The sequence below is a fragment of the Amblyomma maculatum genome, chromosome 1 (genome assembly GCF_055883805.1).
Source record: "Amblyomma maculatum isolate TAMU_Amacu chromosome 1, ASM5588380v1, whole genome shotgun sequence".
Classification (NCBI taxonomy): domain Eukaryota; kingdom Metazoa; phylum Arthropoda; class Arachnida; order Ixodida; family Ixodidae; genus Amblyomma; species Amblyomma maculatum.
Genome location: NC_139344.1, coordinates 150,637,568 through 150,654,336, shown reverse-complemented (window position 1 = coordinate 150,654,336; position 16,769 = coordinate 150,637,568). Strand labels below are relative to the sequence as shown.

Below are 16,769 nucleotides of genomic sequence, written 5' to 3'. Positions count from 1 at the left end.
TTAATATAATATAACAGTATATAAAATGCTACAGAACTGGCTGACCTAAATAAAAAAAAGAAAGATACGATTTTGTTGTGGAGTAGAATCAATGAAACGTCAGCATTGCAAAGAAAGAGAAAGGGTACCAGCACATTTTGGCTACTGTATTCACGAGCATATGCAAAGTATGTGCTCTTCGTGTTAACATCGTGTGAAATGTTTTTGGAAGGTGTCTTTGTTTTAATTATACAGCATGAAACTTGTGTGGAGATCTGTCATGTGTGATTCTCTGCAAGTATTGACAATCTTAATGGCGTAATTTTCTTTACACAAGTTTTTTTCAGCATTATTTGCCAACTTAAAAAATTTGGAAACTGAAAGTCTCATGCTCCAGAGCTCCAGATTGGTAATGCTCCTAAATTGGTGTTTCTGTGCTCCAAAGTGCTGCGAATTTAAAAATTTAATGCTCCAAAAAATGCTCCAAAATCACATTTTGTCAGTAGCATCAGTGCACTCGCATTTGAGGAGACCTTTACCAGTACTACCTCGATATTACCAGTCCGCTCGATATTAGTTGACATGAGCTCTGTGTGTAGCTGCATCCACGATGCTGAGAAAAAACCCGCAGTTTAAGTAAACATATGCCTTCTGTATGCAAGATTGTAGACAAAGTTCTAAGATAATTTCTTTTATTACTAGAGGTGTGCAAATATTCGAAATTTCGAGTGTGACTCGAATATGTTTGTTATTTGATGCGTATTCAGTTTAAAGAGCTAATATTCGGAATTTTCATCATGATCGAAAATTACCGAAAACATCAAAAACATCACTGCAGTGCGCACTTCATCACAATGCTTGGCCATGTTGACTATGCGGTGAAACATCCTTGAAACACAGCAGAGCCGTTTTGTGCAGAGGAACCTTACCTTTTGGGAAGAGGGTCTTCCCGACAGTGCGCAAAGCAAGAAACTTGACAAAACTGAAAAGAAAAAAAAAAAACTTCTTTTCACTTCGGTTTCGGCTCACATGCAGACCGTTATCATGCTGGTGTTCATTAGGTAAAATTACTGTGATACAAACAGTTTTTGGCAGTGTTTCTTAAGGCCATTTTGATAATTTGAGCTTTCAGTTAATTCTCACATTTTTTCTGGTCCCTTGAAGGCTGGATTACGGACGGGTTACTGTATTCAGCAGTGATATTACTCCTCCACCCGGTTTCATAAAAGTCTGCAAATACTACATGCATTCTGAAATAAACAAGACGGATAATGTTTGCTTCTCTTATTTGATATTTGGTTCGATTTTTAAAGGCATTTTTTTCTCATATTCGTATTCGATTCATATTCGAAAATTTCAGTATTTGCACACCCCTACTTATTAGCGAATGTTTTCTGTATCCGATGTCTGTTACAAAGCAGGTCTGCTTAATTTGAAAGGTTGGATGGCAAACAAAGGAGATGAAAGAGTCTCTAATTCCTGGTTGTCTACGACAGCGCTGTCTCTTATATCAGGGTTGAGCTCCGTAGTTCTCTTGAATGAAGAGTTAGTTTTCGAGTTTTACGGTAGCTACCCCATGTTTGTCTGAGCCTGCCAGCTGTTACCAGTGTAGGATAGCGTATTTTTCTGCACCGCGATCTTGTGGTTGAGATATGTGAGACTATTGGCTGGATGCCTTCTTGGAGTGTATGCATATTAGTGCATTAGAAAGCACAGAAGACATCAAAATGGTGAAAAATATGACGATGGTAGTGACATCACAGCTAGCCCTTTTGTGGCATGCACTATGATACCATGCTTGATGCCACAAGTTTGACTGCCCCAGCACAAAACATGCATTCATTCACTTGCAAGTTTCTTTCCTGAAAGCAGCTTTGCACATCAAACAAATGAAGGAATAAAAATAGGTTCTATTATTCTACTGAAGATGCAATCATTGTCCCTTTAATAGGTACACATTGTCTAAGCTTTCTTTGGTTAGGGTTTAAATGGAATTGAAGCTTGAAGTTCCCATCAAAATTGGCACACCTTTATGATAATGTTTTCTGCTGGTGAGCAGGGACATGATGCCAAGTCTTGTTAGTATAGCCGAAGCTTGATGGACACTTTAACATGAACCGGAAAAAGAAAATAACACTGTATAAGACCCTCTGTGAGCAGCAATGATGTCTCTATAGAGGGTACCAGGGTTGTTCAGTGACGATTTTCTCACTGGTATAAGTGAAAGAGACCTGTGGTTATTTTAAAATCACACCTATGCTTGCTATTTAGATATCTTTTTTCCAAAACTAGCAGTATATAAACATGCCTGCATAGCATATTTACACAAGTATGCAGCAAAATTTCATAACATTCTTCCTTCTGTGGCAGCTACAGGGAAGTGGGAAAAAGCTGAAGATGAGTTGCTGAGGCAAGCAGTCAAAAGGCAAACTGGTGGCAGGCCTGCAACACTGAAGGAGATCAACTGGAAGGCAGTATCAAAGCATGTGCGCACCCGAAATGCTTTGCAGTGTAGGCGGCACTGGTGAGTATAGTGACTTGGACGTGTGTGCTATGAGAGATGTCGTAGCGCAAGAGAGCATATTCCTGGGCTAGTTGGTGCAAAACAGCACGAAAACGAAGACAAGACCACATAACCTGTTGTGTGTGGTCTCGTCTTCGTTTTCGCGCTGTTTTTTATTAACTTCTATTATGTCGTAGTAGAAGGCTATGTATTATTTTAGACCACCTGGGGTTCTTTGATCTGCTCTAACATTGCTGAACATACAGAAAGTTTTAATATTTCACCTTTTTTGAAATGTGGCTGCTGCAAAACCTATTACCTTAGGATCAGCTGCAGGGCACTGAAGCCAATGAGCGACTTTGTCTAGCTGGATTGGGAGATTGATATTTTTAGATTGCAGATATATATCATTCATCGAGAGTAGAGCTAGCATGATCCAACTCGGTGGCCCAGTGGCTCTGGCTAATTAGCCAGAGTTCCCGTGTTCAAACCTAGCTTCAGTGGCTGCATTTTGATGGAGGCAAACCGTAAGAAGCACCCGGGTGCTGTGTGATGTTTGTGCATGTTAAAGATCCGAAGGTGGCCGAAATTAATTGGCTGTATATGTGACTCCACATCTCGGTGAAGCTCAGTACTGGATTTAATGTGCATTTTGTGGCGACTGACTACCCCAGGAATTGAAAATGTGGGGGGTCTAATTTTCTAAATTTGATTGCAAGCATTCCAGGCATTGAATTGCACAAGAGACAGATTTTTTTAATTTCTTGCAAAGTACCCATTTAATCAAGTGGTTGCTGCTGTTTTAAAAAGGTGCCCTCAGGTATGGTTCACTGTTTACTTCAGTCAAGGTTACTGCCCAATGATGGCGCCCTACAGGAAATTGGTGAGGCAGTAATACAGTCGAACCCGATTATATCGAACCCGGATATATCGAATTTTGGTTATATCGAACTCACGGAATATCCCTTGAAAATCCCATGTAAAAGTATAGGAAATCTGCGTGATATATCGAACTCCGCACCGCGCACTGGAAAGTGTGCTTTCCCCAAAGACGATCGCATCACCCTTGGCTGTTTGCCGCGTGCCGTTTTCAAGCCACGTGCGGAAGGAATGAGAGGGGACAGTTCGGTGACGGCTGGTCTGGGCAGCGCCGCGCGCATCTGCAGTTATCATTTTCCGCGCGCCAACTCATGACGTGTGCAAGCCATGTGCGTGGGTGTGCCCATCCTTTTGCCAAGCTGTCTCTTTCCTTCAGCACGCGCTACGCATGCGCCAAGCCAGCTCAGCCCGTTTTCAGACAGGCGTCAACGCTTTCTCCAGCGTGTGTTGCGAACCCTCTGCGCGCGCGGCGGCTGAGGTGGCTATGGTGCCTGCGGACGTTAAAAAGCGGCAGCTCTCTCTTTTTCTTTTTCTTTTCTTTTTTTTCTTTTTTTTTTCGAGTCATCCTTTCTTATCGTTTTGCTGTTCGGACGTTAAGGCGTGGCAATTTTTTTTCTTTTTTTTCTTTTTTTTTCTTTTTTTTTTTTTGCGGGCGTCGTTTATCTTTGCATGTATGAATCAACGAAAGCACGCGGTCAGCTGCTGTGATCATGACGCCCGCCCCAAGCGCGGCGTGATAAATCGAACCAGGCTTGTGCAATCAAGCCATCACGAGCACTCTGCCAAGTTCGCTCCCCGCCACCGCAGGAGCTATCAAAAGATAAACGCGCCCCGACGTTATCGCTGCGCAGCATCTTGGCACGCTGCCAAGAAATGAGCTGTGGATGAGACGACGGAAACGGAGTGACGCGCGCCATCGACATGCAAGCGAAAACGCTCGCGATTTCTGCTGTGGCAACACAGAAACCTAGTTTAGAGCTGCCGCAGTGGTTCGAGCAGTGAGAGGGACACAGTTCCAACAAGTTTGAAAATTTTAGCTCTGTCGCTGCCGCTCGTCCCTGCGTCCCTGAGATCGCTCAATCGCTTGCATGTGAGCGAGCTCGCCTTAACGCTTTTTTTTTTTTTTTCAAATTCTCCGTGCAAAAGTGCAGGGTGGGTTCATTATGCGAGAGAGTTGCTGACGCGACAAATACGGTATCGTTTTTTGGCATTGCCCTCACAAGCCGAATTTTGTATATCGAATTATCGATATATCGAACTATTTCGCGATCCCCTTCGAGTCCGATATATCTGGGTTTGACTGTACATACTTAATCTGTCATAGTCTTGGTCACTGTAGTATCAATGCGAACCTTGATTGTTCTGCAAATTTAAAGCTATACAAAAAACAAAACAAAAAAAGGGCAATTAAGAAACACGAAAACAACAAGACAGCTTCAGTACTAGCATTGCTGTTAGTTTCTTTGTCTTCCCCATTTTATTGCAGAGTTTCAAATTTTCACGATGAGTAACGGACCTGCCTACACCAATATTATAATTGTCTACTTTTTCTTAGTTTAGAGAATGAGGTTTATCTCGCCTTTGATTGCACAGATTTAGCACTGCAATAGAAAGAAGTAGCGACTGCTTTTATGTTATCTGGTGATTTTGTGTGCTTTATTTGCATAAATACGCATCATGACTGTGTGCGAAATGCAACCCAGAGCACAATAGTGGCTAAAAGCACTGCACCGCAGAACTTGTGCGGGGCATGCCTGACTAAGCTTGGTATGCTACCCAATAGTATCATCTTTTCAGCTGTTCCAGCTGCCGCATGGGCTGCTACAGTTGTTTCACAGCAACTGCTTTCATCATTCTAAATTTTTATCAGTGAAAATTTCTAAACTATGTATGTTAGGTCGCAGAGGCTGCGTTTGACAGTAATGTCAGGCTAAAAGCCAGCCTGCGTAGCTGCACCCTGTGCAGTAAAATTTCATTATCTCTGCCTTCAAAAGACCAGAAAAAAAAATACGAATTATGCAAACGTCTGAATTGTCAAATGACACTCAAAAACTGCTGAAAGCAATACTTGGATTATGCAAAAGCTCAGATTATTGGTTTGCCCTAAACACTGCTGGAAATTGTTTGCATTACAGTTATTTTATCTAATGAACGCCGGGAGCATGGCTTGAGATAAAAACTAAGGGATGAGTATGATTTTTTGCAGTTTCGTTAAGTACTTTGCACAAACTTTCAAAAGTGTCAAAGAATTGCTGCAAAGCTGCTAGTGCCTCTGCAGCCCTATTTGCAGGCAACGCAGTAGCAGTGATGTGCCTCTTCACTGTAGGCTATATTGCGTTTTGAGGAGGCTTCATTGCATGGACCATGCAATGAAGCCTCCTCAAAGTGCAACAGAGTTACAGCGAACGCAGTAGCTATGGTGTGCCTCTTCATTGTAGGTTCTGTTGTTGATGAGGCTTCATCGTGTGGGCCATGCGGTAAAGCCTCAAAACGCAACAGAGTTGCAGGTGACGCAGTAGCAGTTGATGTGCATCTTCACAGTAGGCAATGTTGCGTTTTGAGGAGGCTTCATCGTGTGGACCATGTGGTGAAGCCTCCTCAAAATTCAAAATGCTGCAGGCAACGCAGTAGCAGTGGTGTGCCTCTTCACAGTAGGCAAGGCTATGTTGCACTTTGAGGAGGCTTCATCACATGGACCATGCAATGAAGCCTTCTCAAAACGCAACAGAGTTGCAGGCGACGCAGTAGCAGTGGTGTGCCTCTTCACTGTAGGCTCTGTTGTGTATTGATGAGGCTTCATCGTCTGGACCATGCGGTAAAGCCTCAAAACGCATCAGAGTTGCAGGCGATGCAGTAGCAGTTAGTGTGCATCTTCACGGTAGGCTATGTTGCGTTTTGAGGAGGCTTCATCGTGTGGACCACGTGGTGAAGCCTCCTCAAAATTCAAAATGCTGCAGGCAACGCAGTAGCAGTGGTGTGCCTTTTCAGAATGCAGCAGAGTTGCAGGCGATGCAGTAGCAGTGGTGTGCCTCTTCATAGTAGACTATGTTGCGTTTTGAGGAGGCTTCATTGCATGGTCCATGCGATGAAGCCTCCTCAAAACGCAACAGAGTTACAGGCGACGCAGTAACAGTGGTGTGCCTCTTTAAAATGCAACAGAGTTGCAGGCAATGCAGTAGCAGTGGTGTGCCTCTTCACAGTAGGCTATGTTGCGCTTTGAGGAGGCTTCATCACATGGACCATGCAATGAAGCCTTCTCAAAATGCAACAGTGTTGCAGGCGACGCAGTAGCAGTGGTGTGCCTCTTCACTGTAGGCTCTGTTGTGTATTGTTGAGGCTTCATCGTCTGGACCATGCGGTAAAGCCTCAAAACGCAACAGAGTTGCAGGCGATGCAGTAGCAGTTGGTGTGCATCTTCACAGTAGGCTATGTTGCGTTTTGAGGAGGCTTCATCGTGTGGACCATGTGGTGAAGCCTCCTCAAAATTCAAAATGCTGCAGGCAACGCAGTAGCAGTGGTGTGCCTTTTCAAAATGCAGCAGAGTTGCAGGCGATGCAGTAGCAGTGGTGTGCCTCTTCATAGTAGACTATGTTGCGTTTTGAGGAGGCTTCATCGCATGGACCATGCAATGAAGCCTCCTCAAAACGCAACAGACTTACAGGCGACGCAGTAACAGTGGTGTGCCTCTTTAAAATGCAACAGAGTTGCAGGCAATGCAGTAGCAGTGGTGTGCCTCTTCACAGTAGGCTATGTTGCATTTTGAGGCGGCTTCATCGCATGGGCCATGTGATGAAGCCTTCTCAAAATGCAACAGAGTTGCAGGCGACGCAGTAGCAGTGGTGTACCTCTGCAAAATGCAATAGAGTTGCAGGCGACGCAGTAGCAGTGGTGTGCCTCTGCAAAATGCTACAGAGTTGCAGGCCGTGCAGTAGCAGTGGTGTGCCTCTTCACAGTAGGCTCTCATGCGGTGAAGCCTGCTCAAAATGCAACAGAGTTGCAGGCGACGCAGTAGCACTGGTGTGCCTCTTCACAATAGGCTGTGTTGCAGGCGACACAGTAGCAGTGGTATGCCTCTTCACAGTAGACTCTGTTGCGTTTTAAGGAGGCTTCATCACATGGACCATGCAATGACGCCTCCTTTTAAAATGTGATAGCGTGGTCTACTTGAAGAGCATAAGCATGGAAGAAGTAAGGTAAAGAAATATGTGTAAGTGTTAGAACCGTGTGATGCCATCCCAGAATATAACGGAAAGACCAATGGCGCATAAAGGAGTATTTAAGATAGCATGACTGTCTGATGGCTGTTCCTGGTGACAGCAGCGGGATGGCCGTAATTTAAAGAGATGTTGACACCAGCTCCGTCACAATTGTTATTTTAGCAAAATCCAATATTACGACAATTTGTGACTTTGTTGTCACTTGTCTGGCAGAAAAAGATGCATTTGTTGCTGAAATACTTTGATTCGAATTTGAAGGGATTTTTTTTTCCCCCTGCTACGATTCATGTTGTTTTCCCCATCTATGCAAATGGGTAAAATGATGCAAACCATGACGTATATGCAGACTTAATGATTATTAACTCACGGCGAGCGGTGTGCTCTGGCAAGCTACCGCTGACCAGAGCCATCACTTTGTGATTAGGAGCTGGTATCCTGTCGATACAAGCCAACTGTCTTTCTTCAGAAAGCAAAACTGAAATTATGCCTCTGGGCTGTATTTCAGCCATGGGGGACTTCCCCGCACCTTGGGCACCATTGTTTTATGCATTTTAGATTCGGGAATATCTATTTGAACGGTTACTGGCTTCTCAGGTCGTATCTTGACATGATAACATTGGAATTAACCGGTGTGGGCCCTCCCATGTCCGAATTAAGGAGTGTTCGAAGCCATGCACTTACATGGTCATCGGCCGAGGCTACGTTTCTGGTCCAAATTATCTCAGTTTCTCTATTAACGGGGGCTGAATTGACAAGGTTTTTACTGTACAGCTTAAATAGTCCATGTGCTAGGGCTTCTAACAGTGTGACATCACTTTCACACATTCCGTTTGTGACTGCATTTGGGACCATAACAGTGCTTACAATCTAGCAAAACTGATATGGGAGGGTTAAGCCGGCTATATGTCATTGTGAACACTGCAGTTGGAATGGCATTCCAATGACAATGCTCCAGGCGTCACAGGGAGGCATGGAAGGTATGGTCCCGCTTGCACTGCAGATCAAGTAGTTGTGTTATGTCTGTTTGCCTGCAGTGCTTTGCACCTTGCCTCTCAGACTATCGACCATTGCCATCATTGTTTGAGTAAGGAGTTCTTTGGCCACCTTAGAATGCTTAAAGGTCAACTCCGGTGTTTTTTTCATCATTTTGTGTTTTTGGTTGAATTACATTCCTCGGCACGTCCTGACTCCAACACAAAAAAACGTTTTTCGAAATTCCAATTAGAAGTATTTTTAAAAATGAAAAACAGCAAATCGAAACCGAAACTGCTTTCACGGCCAGAAACGACGTCCCACTTGACGAAATGTTGACGTCACACTCAGTATTAGAAAAACACACGTACGCGCGTTGGATGGTGAAAATAGCGTATGGAAATCATGAAGCATTGCGTAAAATGTCTGAGGTAGTTCAATATAAGCCTCACAATTTCATAATCATGCAGGAAGTGGACAGTAACGCCGGCATACTGTTTGTGACGTCAGAAACTCAGTGTTGCCGGCAGAAATAGTCTCAACTTAGGCCATGAAAACAGCATATTTTAAAGTCGTGTTGCGCGCAAACGGGTTATTGTACGGCGCCCAAATTTTGTAGAATGCGTCAGGACGGAGAGGAGAATCTACAGTAAAATTTTTATTTGAATATTCGAATGTCAAAAAACCTCCGGAGTTGCCCTTTAATGGCAGCATTCAGTAAGCTTTTTTATCACGTCATGAAGTCAAACCAGATATCAGATTTCTTTCACTGAATGAAGTTGTCCAAAGAACTATAAACAAGGTAGGAGTCTACAAAATTAAGCTCATTACTTCTCCTATTATGCTTGGTAGACCTTACAGGAATAGTTAATTATTCTAATGATTAGGTGGAAACGAAATTTGTTTGCAGTATCTTCATTTCTTCTTTTAGCTGTGTTTAGTAAAAAGCATTTGTCACTGTAGTTAGATAAAACTCTAGGAAAAAGTGGCTTTTGCTTGTTAGAGGACCCCCCCCCCCCCCCCCTGTAGCCAGTGGCATCGACCAATTCTCGTGACATCATGGATAATCCCTTTAGGCCTTCTAATGTGATAGTGCAGGGTGGGGCAGGTGAAAGGGGGGACTCACTACAGCTTAATTCGGTTTACCATGGCATAATGAAACGCAGTCAACACCTCTGGCTCAAGGGCCTCCTTTATTGGCACCTGCCACTTTTTTCTCTTTATTGAGTTGTCTCCACCTTTATGCGTAGTAATATTTGAAATTATTAGAAAAATCTTCTCTTGATTATGCAACCCATTTTTGTAATTCATGTTTGCTTTACAACCAAAAATTTGATAATCGCACACCTCTCCTTGCTATTACTATTTTTAATAAAGTGTACAAATGTACGCAGTCATTTTTCATTAAAGATACAGCAGATGTCGCGTAGGCTTGTGGCTAAAGCCATGTCTAACATATGCCCTTATTCTGTTTGCTGCTCATACATGGAACTAAATCAGCCTTTGCAACTTTGCCAACCCACCGCACATCTTATACTTGTGCAGTTGTGTCAACTTGAATTTGTCCGTTTTATGACTAATGCTGAATCGAAATGCACCATCATACCCGTGTCACCAAACCTACACGCAAGTTTTGTGATATGTTGCACTTGGAAAACTGATGTACCTTGGAGAAAACTACTTTGCATGTTGCAGCACGATTGGTGGCTTGCACATGGTGGCTAATTGGCATTCAGTATGCATACTTAGGTATGCACACTGAATGCCAATTATCACCCCATTTCGGGCAATGGGTAGATGTGGGAAAAGCAATAAAGCGAGCTGGACCGCCATGCAACTCGTGCAATCTTGTGAACATTACTTGCTCTCTTACAACCAATACTGGATTGAAACGCCATCATACCCATGCAACTGAACCTGGAAGAAAGTTTTATGCTATGCCGGACTTGAAAAACTTATGCATCCAGGGAAAAAAATGTTCCAGGTCCATCTAATTTACCTTTAGTTACAGCCTCAACATGTAGCAATTGGATCAATCCAACTTATATCTTGGAAAAAAATGGGCCCAGGCCATCTAACATACCTTTAGCCACAGCCTTCTTGTTCTTAGTCCCTATCCCTTATTGGCAAGGAAACACAGAGACGTGATCAGGACAGATAACTGCCACTGCATTGCAGCTCTTCACATTGCGTACCCCATGATTTGGCCTACTCATATGTTTGCACACGCATGGTTGTTTGCCAAATATGATGTGAGAATTTCTAGAAGTTACAGCTGGGAAGTCTTGTTATTGGGACATTTTTATTGCCCACAGTTTCGACTGTATGAATGAGGAACATATCAGCTAGGTACTTGTGTGTCTTGGTGAACGTTAGATTACTGTTCACAATCACTTTATGCCTAATTGTGTCGCATACTCAGGCTGCTAAGGTTGTCAGTGTTAGTCTGCGAGTCATGTCATTGCATTTCCGCTATTACTGATTGGGAACATCTATCCTCTGGAATCAAAAATGTCTTGCAAGGTGTGCCGGCTCAAGGCTAAAAGAGTTGCTTCTTTCTATACCATCATCCAAGTACTTTTTATGTTTGTGTTGACCAGGCTTTGGAACATCAATCATCTGCACGATAATAAAATTAATGGGCTTCTCCGATGCTTCTACATATCCTTTATAAAACATTTGCTTGAATTCAAAATTTAGCAGACATTATGGGGAAGATGCATGTTCACTACATTGTGGTATGGAAGATTAACCTGCAGTGTTATTTAGCATCTTGGATTTTCTTTGGTGGGACACATTCCTAAACACTGGGTGGCTTCATTCCTTTCTTGTTACATGAGTTACTTAAATAATAAGAGTTGCACATGCAAAAGCAATTGCCTTTCTCTGCAGTCGCTTGCATTAGGAGTGTCGGATGGTCATGACGAGAAGTCCAAAGCACCGTGAATTGTTTCCCGCCCTTTTTTTTGCTTTCATTAGCACAAAAAGAGCACAGGAACTTCTCATTTCTGTTTGTTGATCTGAACAGCACTGCACCATGTGACAGAAATATTTCATGTCCTAGAACTATTACAAGTTTTGGACTATAATGGTATAAAAGTGTGCAAATATGAAGTATTTGGTTGCAAAGCAACTACAAACACAGAAAAGCTGCTGCGAACCAAATATTTTCAAATAGCATTGCATTTTATCTTATAATAATAATAATAATAATAATTGGCTCACAGGAGGGGAAAGCCGCAGTATCTGTCACAGTTGTTTCTGTGGACACCTGAACCACGACGTAAGGGAACAGTGGAAGGTGGGAGTGAAAGTGGAAAGAAAAAGAGGAGCCGTAGAGGGGGTCTACAGAGTAAATTCGACCACTCTTTAATGTGCGCTGACATCACGCAGCACACGGACGCCTCTGTTTCGCCGCCATCGAAACGCACCCGCTGTGGTTGGGATTGAACTTGGGTACTCCGGCACAGTAGTCGGGCATCTTACTATCATATAATAGTTTTGAATACGAGTACAAGTAGTTTACATTAGACGCAAGTGCTTTTCCACTACTCGTAGCAATGAAGAGAAACTGATGTATTGGCAGTTATATTTTCACTCATCAAGCATAATTTAGTGTGCTTGTAAGACCTTTCACGCTTTAAAAGCTAATTCCTTGTTTGCAGTTCCTTGAGCAACGTAATTTATGTTCAATTCACAAAGGTGCTTACTGAATACTTCTATGAAGCACTGTAATGTGACCAGATATTTCGTCACCAAAGGAGTGACATTGACAGTTGATGATTGTTTAAGCAAGGCGTAGAGCAGTAGTCTTAGAATGCAACATGACAGCACACTGAATGGATAAAAAAGTGGCAACCCAGGTGGGATCATTCCAGGCGCACTCCTCCGCGTACCTGAATACAAATCACTGTTGCAATGCCACTTCCAACACGGCGTTCATCATGGTACATAGCCTGCATATCTCACGCAGTGCGGTTGTGCCCGACTGCAAACCCCGTAATGGACCTCAGCACTGTCACAAACTAAAAATGTGAAAACAAAACTATGCCATGTGGTTGTGCATGGTTTTATGTCTCGTGTGCAGGCCACTGTGTACACTGTGCCGTGTGCATGGGCTTGGTATCAACGCTCATATTTCTCCCATAAGCGTTCATGTCTTCTGTAGACAAAGATGCTCAGTTTCTAGATGAAAATTGTGAAATGTAAAAGTTGTCACCACCGGGAAGCAATCGCAACAACATACGCGAGAAACAGCTTTGCCCGTTCTGCCATTCTCGGCAAGCACAGCTTGCATGTGCATCTTATTGCTGTGATTGAAAACATGTGGATCGTTGGCACCAGTTCACTTTTGCTGCCGTCATGTCCATAGCCAGTTCTAGACTGCATTGTGGCATGCTGTAATGACGTGCAATGTAGTGTCGCACTTTTACCGCGAGTTCAGGTGAACAGGAGTCTTTTCATTTCTGAGTGTTTCAGGGGTTCAACTACTTCAAATAGTGAGAATACTGTAGGAACCAAATAGCAATTAATAATCACAAACTATTCGAAACTTTGAATCTTTTCACACCCTAATTGTAATGCAAAAAACTGTAGTCTGTATACAGTTGTTCACTACTATTGTTTTGCTCCTTTATGCTTTTTAGGATCCTCACTCAACTGGCACCTCCACCTGGACAAGAAACACGCAAATGGAACAAGTTTGATTCTATTCACTTGATTCACTTGTAAGTTAAGTTACTGTTTTACAGAAACGGAAATTGTTGCATTTCTGAAGCCTTGCATTTAAGAAGGGATTTGTGCAGTAATACCGCCTACTCACTTGTTCTGAAAATTTGGAGTTGTCATTCTGGGGCTTCATAACCCTCAACGGTGTGGAAAATGCTTTAGACAAGGTTCTATAACTTGAATTTGCATAGTTCTTTATGGAAATAAAGAGATGTGTCATAACATAATTCTGGAGCCAGCTATAAATGGTACTGTAAGGAAGATGATACAGCGCCGAAGCTAACGACGATGAAGAAGCCGATCAGCTGGCGCGCGCACTGAGAGCTCGGACCGTTTTGTTCGGACAATATTGTGCCTCGCTCTATGATCGCCTTGTGTCACCGGTCACCGTCTCCAGTCCTCCGAATAACTCCCAATAAACCCCTCTTCATTTGGTGGAACGTGAAGAGGTACGACCCTTAAACGATCACCGTGGAGCTCCGCAGCCGTACGATACCTATGGCAACAAACGAGGTAGGCCAACAGCCAGTGGCAGCCCCTTCGCAGTCCATCTCATGCTCCTGTACCATTTGGCAGCGAGATCCCTCAGTTTTCAGCGGGCAGGGCGACCAGGACGTTGAAGATTGGTTGGCCTCGTACGAACGGGTGAGTCATAACAACTGGGATGACCGCATGAAGCTCAACGTCATCTTCTACCTGAGTGGCGTTGCTAACCTCTGGTATCGAAACCATGAGGCAAACATGCCAACTTGGGCCAACTTCAAGGCAAAGTGCACTGACGTTTTTGGTCGACCCGCAGTGCGGAAACTACGCGCTGAATAAGCCTTGCGGGTACGAGTTCAGCATGAAGGAGAAACATTCACGAGCTACATTGAAGACGTCGTGGATTTATGTAAGCGTGTCGACCCGTCTATGGATGAGGCTACCAAGATATATAATGAAGGGCATTGATGTAGATGCATTTCACATGCTGTGGGCAAAGAGCCCAACCACAGTGGCCTCAGTTTACAACCTTTGCCAGAGTTTCGATGAAATGCTCAAGCAACGCCTCTGCACTCGTCGCTCTCCCGCACCTGCTGCGTCCATCTTTGGCCTGGCTGTGAGCAGTGACCTTTTGGCTCACATCAAAGATTTTGTTCGAGATGAGGTCTCCCGACAGCTTGGGCTTTTGTCTGGTCCACGCCCGTCGTCCACAGCCCAGCTACTTACCCCTGCGATCCGACACACCATCACGCAGGAGGTTGCCGATGCCCTTCCCAGTTTTGGCCAGCCAGCGCCTGTCACACCACGTGTCGACCCTGTTCCACTGCAGCCCACACCTCTTGCTGCACCATTAAGTTAGAACCCCCCTGTGGTTGTGCCACCTCTACCTGTACCAGTACAAATGCCTCCCACATATGCAGAAGTGACCGCCTGCCCTCCGCCGCCACAGTCTTTTGCATACGTGCCGACTATGGCACCACCGACTGTCGCTTCACGGTACCTATCAACGACGCTTCCCTACAATCCTTGGCGCACGAATGACAACTGGCCTATCTGCTATGCCTGCGGTATTCCAGGCCACGTCGCCCGCCTTTGCCGTCGTACTCTGTGTTCTGCCCCTGCACGCTCTATGGCTGACAACAATTATCAGTACGACACTTTACGCCCACCTTCGGGGACAACTCCAGGACAGCCGCACAGCTCATCGGGCCGCCAAAACATTCCATTGCACCGCTCGCCGTCCCCTCGCAGTGGGTCCTTGTCGCCAATGCGGCGTCGCAGCGTGACACGACTCGAAAAACTAGCAGCCGCAGTTCCTGGGGCACGCGCACATTTCGCCTACCACAATTCCTCGTCTGTCTCCGCCGAACATTCTCGCGCCGAACATTCTCGAAGTTTTTGTCGACGGTATTCGTGCCCTTGCACTCGTCGATACCGGGGCCACTCTGTCAGTCATTAGCGAAAGTTTTTGCCGCTCGCTTCATAAAGTCACCACCCTGCCTTCTGGACTTTCTTTTCGCACCGCCAGCGCCAATTCCGTTCGTCCGTCTGCTGCTTGCACAGCGCGTGTAGTTATCGCCGACGTCTTATACGTCGTCGAGTTTTTAGTACTTGCGTCATGCTCACATGACTTAATTCTTGGCTGGGATTTCCTTTCCCGCCACAATGCTGTTATTGACTGCGCCCACGTTGCCTTCTCTTCGCTCTGTGATGCGGTTCTTGACCATTCACCATCTTTTTCTTGCGCCAAACTTGCTGTCTCCGACGACACCGACATTCCGCCCAACTGTGCTGTGATTGTTCCCGTGTGTGTACCGTTTTCTTTCGATGCGACTGTTCTTTTTGCGCCTTCTCCCATGTTCGCCTCTCACTGTCACCTCCTTCTTCCCTTTGCTATCATTGATATTAACTGCGGTGCCGCTGACATAGTTGTTGCGAATGCCTCCACCGCTGCGGTCCCGCTACTTTGTGGAGAATGCCTTGGTCATGTTGAAGTTGCTGACCTCATCTCGCCGTTTGAGGTTGATGGGCATCTACCACAGAGTGCCCACGTAGCCTCCGTAACGCCGATTACTGAGTCTTCCGATATACCAAGTTGGGACCTTTTTCAATCATCTGTGGCCAGTGACCTCGACCCGACTCACCGTGAAGAACTGTTTGCTCTCCTCAACCAGTTCCGTTCTTCGTTTGATGCTCAGACGACTTCCTTGGGCCGTGCAACTGAGGTTGCTCACCACATCGACACCGGCAGTCATGCCTCTCTTCGCCAGCGCCCTTACCGTGTTTCGCCTACGGAGCGCCGTGTTATTGCTGACCAAGTCGACGACATGCTACAACGTGGTGTAATTCAGCCTTCATCTAGTCCGTGGTAGTCTCCTGTGGTACTTGTGAAAAAGGAGGATGGCTCCATAAGATTTTGCGTTGACTACCGCTGTCTTAACAAAATTACTCGTAAAGACGTATACCCACTACCCCGCATTGACGACGCCATCGATTGTTTACAAGGAGCCGAGTTCTTTTCGTCCCTGGACCTGCGTTCTGGCTATTGGCAAGTCCCTATGGCTGAGTCTGACCGACCCAAGACCGTCTTTGTTACCCCTGATGGACTATATGAGTTCACTGTGATGCCGTTTTGTCTTTGCAACGCTCCTGCTACGTTTGAGCGAATGATGGACAACATATTACGCTTCCTCAGGTGGAACATTTGTCTTTGTTATTTGGATGACATCGTCGTTTTCTCTCCCGGTTTTCCGACGCACCTCGTGCGCTTGCACCAAATCCTGAGCTGTCTCACTGGCGCCGGTCTCCAACTTAACCTGAAGAAATGTTGTTTTGGCGCCCGCAAGCTGACAATACTGGGTCATGTCGTGTCCAAAGATGGCGTCCTGCCCGATCCTGACAAACTATGTGCGTTCACTGAATTCCCGAAACCGACGTCTGTTAAAGAGCTGCGCAGCTTTGTCGGCCTATGCTCATATTTTCGCCGTTTTGTCCGCAAGTTCGCTACC

General features: G+C 45.0%; 1 protein-coding gene across 4 annotated transcripts in view; it reads left to right on the top strand.

Moving 5' to 3' along the window:
- The window catches only part of LOC146204598 (uncharacterized), a 118,874-nt gene that overhangs the window by 67,891 nt on the left and 34,214 nt on the right, over window positions 1–16,769 (top strand). For all 4 annotated transcript variants that reach the window (XM_084589292.1, XM_084589291.1, XM_084589290.1 and 1 more), the window contains exons 8-9: window positions 2,350–2,503; window positions 13,197–13,277. In XM_084589292.1, the coding sequence (XP_084445418.1) occupies window positions 2,350–2,503; window positions 13,197–13,277 (235 nt within the window). The remainder of the gene's footprint in view (window positions 1–2,349; window positions 2,504–13,196; window positions 13,278–16,769) is intronic.